General features: G+C 44.2%; 1 protein-coding gene across 3 annotated transcripts in view; it reads right to left on the minus strand.

Moving 5' to 3' along the window:
- arhgef40 (Rho guanine nucleotide exchange factor 40) overlaps positions 1-5,291 on the minus strand; it is a 47,176-nt gene extending 41,885 nt beyond the window's left edge. The window contains exon 1 of one of the 3 annotated variants that reach the window (XR_010007123.1): positions 5,046-5,291. Coding sequence is in view for 2 of the 3 variants with exons in the window: in XM_062983867.1 (XP_062839937.1) it covers positions 5,046-5,048 (3 nt within the window). In the remaining variant the exon portion in view is untranslated. The remainder of the gene's footprint in view (positions 1-5,045) is intronic. The other 2 variants (XM_062983867.1, XM_062983868.1) reach the window with 2 other exon arrangements.
- Between the last annotated feature and the right edge of the window lie 6,078 nt (positions 5,292-11,369).

The following is an 11,369-nucleotide window of genomic DNA, read 5'->3' on the forward strand; positions in this document are numbered from 1 at the left end:
ATGGCAAAGAGTAGGAACAAAGGAGATGGGGCTTTAAATTACCTACAGGCCCCCTTGCTGAACAAATGCAGCTGTTTTCCTTTTCAGGTAAGTCTTCAGCATCATTTCTAGCTTGTGCACATCTGGAATTATGAGCAAAAGCTAGGGACACTTGTCTCCTTATAAGGACTGGCTATGCACAGAAGCATACAACGTTTATTTTATATTAGTCCAGACTATTTGTCTGCCCTCTAGAGAGCCAGTAGATTTCCAGGATCTCTGGCCCAGATTCCTCATCACCTGCCACCTGGTCACTTTTAAACTGAAGGTGCCACAGACCAAACTGCCTTCTCCATGCAGCTTATGCTCAGAGTCAGCTCATGAAGTGCAGTGGCAAATGCCACCCACACATGTCAAGGTGCATAGTAACCAAAGCTTTAGTTACAAAGCAGGAAAACATCCCATAACCAATTCTCCCTGGCAGCAAACATATTATAGGGAGGGGACAATTTGCAATTTAATGCTCTTTAATAAACATAATAATGCCCCTGGTGGCACAGTGTGTTAAAGCGCTGAGCTGCTGAACTTGCGGACCAAAAGGTCCAAGGTTCAAATCCCGGGAGCGAAATGAGCACCTGCTGTTAGCCCCAGCCTCTGCCAACCTAGCAGTTCGAAAACATGCAAATGTGAGTAGATCAATAGGTACTGCTCCAGAGGGAAGGTAACGGCGCTCCATGCAGTCATGCCGGCCACATGACCTGGAGATGTCTATGGTCCACACCGGCTCTTTGGCTTAGAAATGGAGATGAGCACCAACCCCCAGAGTCGTTTACCTTTAATAAACCTTTACCTTTAATAAACATCCAAAATCTGTTGTCTGTGATGAATGGCACAGTCACTTCACTGTTAAGAGTCCTACCTACAAATGAACTACAAGGAGTTTGGGTCCCTTTGAATTAAAAAGCAACTTCCATACAGATAACCAACAGCATTTAGTTTAGGAACCATTTGTTTGTGAAAGCGAGTGGGGAAAGAAAGGTGCCCAATGACAAAGGGACCTTAAGCATTACAATCTCTCCATTGAGAAATATGTCCTTCAGCTAGGGAGTCACTTGGGGCACAGGAACCATCAGATTAGGAAGTGAGTTTGGAGACAGGGAATGTCTACCTTTGCTCAGGCCAAGTTACACATTATAGCAAAAACATGTAACACATCACACAACTGCCACTTATTCTAGGTGATTTGAAGAAGTGGCAAACAGTTGATGTTTTCACTAATTTCTCTCAGTCTACTTTCTTCTCTCCAACATAGATGACTTCCAATGTATTTAATGAACTATTATTCCCATATGAACCAGCCAGTCCTACTGAATGCTTCCACAATGTGATGGAATCGCCTTTGGGGGGGTTTTAAACAGAGACTGGATGGCCATCTGTTGGGAGTGCTCTGGGTGTATATTATTGCATGGCAAGCAAATGTTGGCTGTTGGGGTCTTCTTCAACTCTATGAAGGGGGGGATTCTATCCCAGTGTTTCTCAAACTGTGCTCCTCCAGATGTTTTGGACTTCGGCTCCCAGAAATACCAGCCAGCTTGCCAGCTATTAGAAATTGTGGGAGTTGAAGTCCAAAACATCTGGAGGAGCGTAGTTTGAGAAACTCTGCTCTATCCCATACCTCCCAGGCTCCATTAGTGAGAAAACCAGGAATGCCTTCTTGGTGGAGGCTCCTAAGCTTCCTCTCAGGAGAGGTTTGCTTTGCCACTTCTCTGCTACCTTTGTGCCAAAAGGCAAAACCATTCCTGTTTAAAGAGATCTTCTGCTGTAACTGACCAGCATAGAGGAAGATGCAATTAGTATCTAACAATTTTAGTGTTAATATCTTTAAAATAGTGATTGGGTGTATACATTTTTAAACATTTGCACTCAACATTGTTTTAGATGTTCCCCTTTAATTTACACAGTAAGCCACTTCAGGTCCCATTCAGAAGAAAAATGGAATATAAATTAAATACTGTATAAACATTTTTTCAGTGTCCCTTCTGGTGTGAGAGAATTGGCCGTCTGCAAGGACGTTGCCCAAGAGATGCCCAGATGTTTCACCATTCTTGTGAGAAGCTTCTCTCATGTCCCCGCATGGGAAGCTGGAGCTGACAGATGGGAGCTCACCCCACTCTCCGGATTCAAACTGCCGACCTTTCGATCAGCAGTCCTGCCAGCACAAGGGTTTAACCCATTGCCCCACTGGGGGCTTCTGCCCAAATATTATTTGGGGAGAAATGTATTTTTTTGGGAAACAGTTCTCAGAATTTCCCAGCCAGAAACCACGCTGGCTGGGGAATTCTGGGAGCTGTCGTCCAAAGAATAACTTTCCCAAGCCCTGGTCTTCCAGCCATGCAAACCCACATCTGGAACTAGGTGAAGATGTGGGAGGAAAATTGCTGGCAGCAAAGGGACGATTCGGAGTGGAAAAGAAACCAACAAGAAGGAAAAAAAAAACCCTTCCATTGCTTCTTTGTTCCGTACACTACACTATACAGCAGCCAATAAATGCCTAATGTGATTAAATGTAAGTATGTTGATTCTCCACCTCCATGCACACTCAATCTGTTTTTCCTTAGACAAAACAGCTGTTTGGAGTTTTGTTACATATATATATATATATATATATATATATATATATATATATGTGTGTGTGTGTATATATAGTTTGATTACCTTTCTTCCTTCCTCTTTTCTTTTACATATAACATAGTTTTCTTGCACATGTGTTTTAAAGTGAATGAACCTTTAGATCAACTTACTTGCAATTTGTTCAGATTCAGCACCCACAAGTAAACTAGAATATAAAGAACTAAGTAATGTGCTGTCGAAGGCTTTCATGGCTGGAATCACTGGGTTGCTGTGCGTTTTCCGGGCTGTATGGCCATGTTCCAGAAGCATTCTCTCCTGACATTTTGCTCGTATCTATGGCAGGCATCCTCAGAGGTTGTGAGGTTTGCTGGAAACTCAGCAAGTTAATATAGCCATGGAATATCCAGGGTGGGAGAAAGAACTCTTGTCTGCCTGAGGCAAGTGTGACTGTTGCAATTGGCCACCTTGATTAGCACTGAATAGCCTTGCAGCTTCAAAGCCTGGCTACTTCCTCCCTTGTTGGGAGGTGTTAGCTGTCTCCTATTGTTTCTTCTCCAGAATTCCCCTGTTTTTTTGTGCTGTTCTTTATTTACTGTCCTAGGTGGGAGAAAGAACTATTGTCTGTTTGAGGCAAGTGTGAATGTTGCAATTGGCCACCTTGATTAGTATGGAATAGCTTTGCAGCTTCAAAGCTTTGCTCAAAAAAGGGGAGTTCCAGACAAGAAATAATCAGGACCAGGTAATCACCACCCAAGAAAGGATTCCCCCCTGGCAGTAAACAGGCAAGCTTTAAAGCTGCAAAGCTATTCAATGCTAATAAAGGTGATCAGTTGCAACATTCATACTTTCCTAAAACAGACTCCTACCCTGGACATTCCACGGATATATAAACCCCACTTGCCTAGTTTCCAACAAATATTACAACCTCTGAAGATGCCTGTGAAATGTCAGGAGAGAATGCTTCTGGAACACGGCCATACAGCTCGGAAAACTCACAACAACCCAGTGATTCCGGCCATGAAAGCCTTCGACAACACAACAAAGAAGATTCCCAGTGCAATGTTTCCACAAGCATTACACATGGAAGTTTTACTGCAATTTGTTTTTTAGTGCCTCATCACACTAGAGCATGAATCCACTTTAAATCCGGTTTCTGCAGAATTCTGGGGTTTGTAGTTTGGTGAGGCCTAGGACCTGTCTGGCTGAGCTGTTTAAAGCCCCCTCCCTAAAGTGGATTTAAAGTGGATGCAAGCTCTAGTGTGATGAGGTCCCTCCATTGTATCCCAATCTTCTCCTATCCAGACTTGCTTGGGCCTCTTTAAGTTATATTCCCCATCGGCCAACTTTCCGTATGTGAACTTTCCGTATGTGAGCGTGTATGCCTTCCAGTTATTGAGTTTTCTTAGGCAAGGGATATACTCAGAGGTGGTTTTCCACCGCCTGCCTCTGAAATATAGCCTACAGCTCTGGACTGCGTGATTTTTTTAAAAAAAATCATCCAAAAAGAAAGGTTGTTGTGTGTTTTCCGGGCTGTATGGCCATGTCCCAGAAGCATTCTCCCCTGACGTTTCACCCACCTCTAGAAATCCCTTGCTACCTATCTTCCGCTTGGGGCATCCAACCTGAGCTTAGATAGAAGAGGGATGAGATCAGATCTCTCCTTGAGATCCAAGAGCAAAACTCCTTGCTTCCCAGTCTAGGATTCAAGTCATTTTTTCCTCCTTGTGGCACAACGCATGCTGCCAAAACCTTTGGCAGAATACATCCTGGAGGGACAAAGAAAGGAAAGCCTGGCAGAAGGGAGAAAAAGCTCATTTTTAAGGACTGCAGCTTCGACTCAAAGATTCAGCAAACAGTCCAAGTCAAATTGAAGCATCCCTTGTGGAGAAAGAAGCCTCATCCAGTTTTGCATCCCGTATTTCATGAATAGGAGGCTTCAAAGATAAAGCATTCACAACTAGGAGCCTCCATTCACATAAGAGCAGACAAGTGGAAGAAGTGAATGGGGGGAAAAATCCTCCCTTTTACTAGAGAGCCACATAAGGATACAAGTTGTAGTTTTAGCACAAGAGGGGACAAACGAGCCTTGCAAAGCGGCATCAAATAGTGTAGATCAGGTATGGGCAAACTTGGGCCCTCCAGGGGTTTTGGACTGCAACTCCCACCATTCCTAACAGCCTACCGGCTGTTAGGAATGGTGGGAGTTGCAGTCCAAAACCCCTGGAGGGCCCAAGTTTGCCCATGCCTGGTGGAGATGCAACCATATCGTTGCTACAACCTTTCCAAACCCTCCTCCTGCGATGCCCGTCCTTCAAAGGAAGGGCAGAGAAGGAGAAAGGAGAGAAAGGAGACGCTCTCTTTGCGATCCTTTTCCCAGGGCGATCCGAGTTATCCCCACAAAGATAGACTAAGGCAAAGGCGCAAAGGGGGCTCACCATGGCGCAGACGGAGACTCTGGTCCGGGAAGCGTCTGCTTCTCCTCCTGCTGCTGCTCCTCCTGCCTCCGGACTCCCCGATCCAGCCCCTTCCCCCGCTTCGGGAGGAAGGGAAGCTCAAGCCACCCCCCTGGCAGCAATCCCGGCTGCAGCTGCAGTCGCCGCCGGAGAGCCCGGCCAAGGGCACGTGGAGACGCCGCTGCGGCAGCGCGCCCAGCAAAGAGGAGGAGAGAGGAGCAAGAAAGGAAGGGAAGCCCAGCAAAAGCGTTGGGGAAAGGAGAGAAACGGGGGGGGGGGGCGGACCAGACTGGGCTCCGCCTGCCTGCCGTGCCCTTGAAGGAATCCGTGCCCCCCTAGAACACGCATCCAGGAGGAGGAAAGGTCCAGCCAGGAGTAAAGGTGCCTCTGAGCCTCTGCAGAGCGCCTCGCCCTCGGAGCAGGGTCAGGCTTCTTTCTATTCAACCTGTGGAGCAGAGGTCCCCAATTCATTTTCACCCAGGCCCCATCTATACTGTCTCCCAAAGCGGTTGCTCTACTCCAAACTCAATGTTGGTGGGCAGGAAAAGAAATTTAAAGATGGGCTTAAAGGCAACCTTAAAAACTGTGGCATAGACACTGAGAACTGGGAAGCTCTGGCCCTTATTTATTTATTTATTTATTTCAATTATTTATACCCCGCCCTTCTCATCCGAGGGGACTCAGGGCGGCTTACAAGTGGCAATTGATGCCGTTACACTGATATACAATAAACTAAAACGATTAAAACAGTCATAAAATAGTCATAAAATAGTCATAAAATACAATATACAAGGTTTAAAACAAAGCAAAGTGCTTATGCCATTCATCCACCAGACCTTATACAAGAGCCGTAATTCAGACTGCGTCGAAGCCAACACATGCTTATTCTTCAAATGCCTGCGTACATAGCCAGGTCTTCAGTTTTTTTCTGAACCCCAGAAGGGATGGGGCCTGCCGAATGTCACTGGGGAGGGAGTTCCACAGCCGGGGAACCACCACCGAGAAAGCCCTGTCTCTCGTCCCCACAAGCCGTGCCTGTGAGGCGGGTGGGACCAAGAGCAGGGCCTCTCCAGAAGATCTTAAGGTTCTTGTGGGCTCTAATTGGAGGTCAGCTGTGACCAGCAGTGCTGCGGAGTTCGAAGAGGCACGAATGGAGGGCTTAAAGGAGAAACGTGCCAAAAGGAAGGACCCTGACCGGGACTGCCTTCCACCAGGAAACCGATGTCCTCATTGCGGGAGAACATGCAGATTTATTTATTATTTATTTATTTACAGTATTTATATTCTGCCCTTCTCACCCCGAAGGGGACTCAGGGCAGATCACATTATACACACATAGGGCAAACATTCAATGCACATAAACACATCAAACAGAGACCGAGACAGACAGACGCAGAGGCAATTTAACCTTTTTCCTGAGGGGATGTTCGATTCTGGCCACAGGGGGGGAGCAGCTGCTTCATCATCCACTCTGACGGCACTTCCTCATTCCAGGTCGTAAATTAGTTAAACTTGCCTCCCCACTTTTTTTTATAAGTGGTACCTTATTTCCTACTTGATAGATGCAACTATCTTTTGGGTTGCCAGGTCAGCAACGAGCAGGGGCTATTTTTAATTTTTAATTGACGGGTGCTCACCCCGCCACGGGCTGGCCTCAAACTCATGACCTCATGGTCAGAGTGATTTATTGCAGCTGCTCAACAGCCTGTGCCACAGCCCGGCCCACAGATCAAGAATAGGTCTCTTCAGCCACCTGCGAACACACCCCCAAGACCCTATAACTGGAGGACCATCATCCTCGGCCTACGAGGGATCGCCTAAGCATTCAAAAGGTAAAGGTTTCCCCCTGACATTAAGTCCCATCGTGCCCGACTCTGGGGGTTGGTGCTCATCTCCATTTCTAAGCTGAAGAGCTGGCGTTGTCCATAGACACCTCCAAGGTCATGTGGCATGACTTTATGGAGCGCCCTTACCTTCCCGCCAAAGCAGTACCTATTTATCTACTCATGTGTTTTGGAACTTCTAGGTTGGCAGAAGCTGGGGCTAACAGTGGGAGCTCACCCCACTCCCCGGATTCGAACCGCTGACCTCTCAGTTAGCAAGTTCAGCAGCTCAGTGGTTTAACCTGCTGCGCCAGGAGTGGATTTCCCTTCCCTGGGGTAGATTTATCTCACTTCCTGTGGTCTCAGCCCCATTCTTAACTGAGTCATTTGCGTTGGATTTCTGCAACTCAGGGACTGCCTGTCGTTGGCCTTCTGTACCCACAGAATCTCAATATGTGTGTGTGTATGTGTGTGTATATATACAGTAGAGTCTCACTTATCCAACACTCGCTTATCCAACGTTCTGGATTATCCAACGCATTTTTGTAGTCAATGTTTTCAATATATTGTGATATTTTGGTGCTAAATTTGTAAATACAGTAATTACTACAGAGCATTACTGCGTATTGAACTACTTTTTCTGTCAAATTTGTTGTATAACATGATGTTTTGGTGCTTAATTTGTAAAATCATAACCTAATTTGATGTTTAATGGGCTTTTTCTTAATCTCTCCTTATTATCCAACATATTCGCTTATCCAACGTTCTGCTGGCCCGTTTATGTTGGATAAGTGAGACTGTACTATATATATATATATATACACACACACACACACACACACACACACACATATACCGCATTTGGATGGTGTTACACTGTTCAAACTCACATGCAAATTCAGCTTTAGAACAAGCCTACAGAACCGATCTTGTTCATAAATTGAGAACTGCATGTATAATGTAAAGTGGTCACTTTACCGATCACTTTTGATTATTATCTGCCATGCGGACTGGGGATAGTGGGAACTGCAACCAAACAGTGCTTGGGGCTCTGTAGTTGGGGAAAGGTAAGAGGGCATTTTGAAGTCAGACATCCTATCTAAAATGTATCTAAATCCAAACGCCACTCTCCTGACTAAATAGAAGAAATGGCAGCCTTCTACTGTTTATGATGTCTAATGATGAAGAAGGCCGGAGTTGTAGTCCATCATCTGGAGGTTCACATAGGATGAAATGGAGGGGCAGAATTGACCAATGGGTCTTGAGTTTGACAGATGTATTGTAGAGCCTGCTAGCTAGGAGGAGCAGGGGTCAAGCTGTGACCAAGGGAGGAGGTGCCTCTGAGCTTGTGCAGAGCACTTTTCCCCTCCAGCAGAGTCAACCATGACTGATGGGTCTAGCTGCCAGGTCAAAGGTCTTGCAGATTGCAGCCCCAGCAGCTCTTCTTTATTTACCTTTCCCTTCAGAGGGGGAGGAAATAGTTTAAAATAAGATATGAGTTAGGGGTACCCAACCTCTAGAGCCCACATGCCAGGAGTAGTAAGAGTCAAGCTGTGCTCAAGTGTGGAGGGTGCCTTTGAGCATGTGCAGAGTGGCTTTCCCACGAAGCAGAGTCAAGTGATGTTAAAGTGCATTAATTCAACAGTGACTAACACTACTCAGCTTCTACAGTCCGCTTACCAGGAATACCAGGAATCAAACGAGGATGGTGCCTCTGAGCTTGTGTAGAGTGCTTTTCCCTAAGAGCAGACAACTATAACTAATTCTACTCAGCCTTGATAATAGAGCTTTGCAAATTGTGTGGTGATACATTAATGTGTTGTCTGCAGCGTATAGATGTGTCACACAAACATAAGGAAAAATGAGAAACGTTGGAAATGTATGTTATTATCTTACAAATCGTATATTTTTAAAAAAACATAACTGAAAGGTTTTTGGGAGATATGTTCCATCCTCATACACATTGTTATTACAGTTTATATGCAAATGTGAGTAGATCAATAAGTACCGCTCCGGAAGGAAGGTAACAGCGCTCCATGCAGTCATGCTGGCCACATGACCTTGGAGGTGTCTACGGACAACGCCGGCTCTTCGGCTTAGAGATGAGCACCAACCCGCAAAGTCAGGCATGACTAGACTTAATGTCTGGGGAAAATCTTTACCTATGTGCCCGCATCTCTTATAAGGGGTTGGTTTAATCACCGGATAACTTGTAAACCTGAATTACTGTGTCGCAAAATGATGCATGTCTAAAAAGCACATCACCGATAAATGTCTGGAAAGTTCTGCTCTAGAATCTGCTTACTTGGAGTAGCTAGATTCAAGTGAGGAGGATATCGCTGAGCTTGTGCAGATCAATTTTCCCTTGCAGCAAAGTAAACCATGACTGACACATATAACATACGGAGCCAAGGCTGCCAGGTCAAAGATCTTGCAAATTACAGCCCAGCAACTCTTTTTTAGTTAGTGGAATGAAATCATGGAAGTCATAGTTTTACAAGGTCTTTATCCTTCTCTGCTACACAAAGTTGGTGCCTCTGCAAACTGCAACTCCTAGGATTTCCAAAGCATTGGAACGTGGCAGTTAAAGTGGTGTCAAGCTGCATCCTAAGAGATTTGGGCAATGGCAACCTTTGTGGATAGAGCCATGAATTACTGGTTTTCGTTCCTAAGGGGAAGAGATTTGAGCAGAGCTTGTGGATTTCATTAAGAGCCTTCCTACCTTTCCTCCCATAATTCAAGCACCACTTGTGTTGCTAAATGTAAGCCACATGCTCAATAAAGTGGCCACAAATGGGGGGAAATGAAACAAAGCATGGATCTTTGGTAGTTGTGCCAAAGAGGAATGTTACAGTCTTCAGCACCTGCAAAATATATCTCTCTTTTTTTTAAAGCCCTTTTCATGAATTTAAACTGAGTACTAAAAGGGACAGGCCTCTGTACATAGGCAGAGTACCATCCTGAGTAATCATAACCAGCCCCTTCCTTCGATAATTTGAGATGAAAGTTTCCCGATCACGATTTCAAGACAGAGTTTAGCCACAACACTTTTCCTGTTCTGCTATGGTATTTATTTCTTTATTTCTCCTTTCTATCAAAACTGGGACCATAGTACATAGATAACACAAAAAGATACAGCTAAATGACACATGTTATCTATATATATAAAAGAGTGATGGCATCACGGCGACCCACAAAACAACAAAACTACAGGCCCCCCAACCTCGAAATTTGACAACACAACCCATCATCCACGCCTCTAGGTTGATACAATAAAAAGAAAAGAAAAATAAAGTCCTAATTAGAGAGAGAGGAATAAGTGCTTTTATCCAATTGCTGCCAGTTAGAAGGCTAAGCTCCTCCAACTTGGTCTCCTAGCAACCCAATAAAAAATAATAAAAACACTAAAAATTAATACAATAAAATACTATATTAACAGAAAATAACTAAAAATAATACAAGAAAATAATAAAATATAATAAATAAAAATATAACTTACAATAAAATTAATAAAAAATTGCAAATAACGTCAAATAAAAATTACACAACAATTTTTAACCAATACCACCACCACTTTGCCACAGCAATGCGTGGCCGGGCACAGCTAGTAATATTATAATATTTCAAGCATTGCTATACTGAAACACTAAAAACAATATAAACATACCAAAGTGGGTTCAAATTGACATGGAGCCTTATTCTCTTGACCCAGGGATGGAGCAAGTTCAGACTTCTGGATGTTATTGAACTATAAGTCCCATCATCATTCACCATCACCTGTGCTGTCTGGTGCTGATGGGAGTTGCAGTCCAATATCTGCAAAGCATATTTGAAGCAACAAAATCTTAAGCAGAATGCTATAGCCCCAAAGTGCATCCTTGTGGTATGTGCGCGCTTCCAAGTCACCTATTGCGTTATAGAGACCATTTATATTTCATAGGGGGCAATTGTAAATAGTTTGTTAAAAATATCCAATTTGTTTTGCTTAGGATGCAGCTACACTGTCAAATTAACACACTGCCATGGCTCAATGCTATGGAATCATGGGAGCTTTAATTTTCCATAGCCCTTATCCTTCTCTGTCAAAGAGAGCTGGTGCATCACCAAGCTACAATTTCCAGCATCCCATAGCATTCAGCCATGGCAGTGCAACTGGTGTCAAACTGCATTAATTTGGTAGTGTAAATGCACCTTTACAAGCATAGCATGAAAGTGACCACCTTCCATTCATGTTGGCAACATCTATAAGTCAGAGCTATATTGTTTCTGAATGTGATCCTTCTAGATTTCACAGCAAATAAGACATTCCCTGTTAATATTACTAAAAATCACATGGATGAGTCCACCCAATGACATTCTTTGAAATTATGTGTATACATAGAGGGAGTGGATTTTTATCTCATTTAACCACCTTTTAAAAGCACAAACAACATATCCTTTCTTTGCCATTGCGTAGCCACAACAAAACCCTTAGACCCCTAGG

The sequence above is a fragment of the Anolis carolinensis genome, chromosome 6, assembly GCF_035594765.1.
Source record: "Anolis carolinensis isolate JA03-04 chromosome 6, rAnoCar3.1.pri, whole genome shotgun sequence".
Taxonomy (NCBI): domain Eukaryota; kingdom Metazoa; phylum Chordata; class Lepidosauria; order Squamata; family Dactyloidae; genus Anolis; species Anolis carolinensis.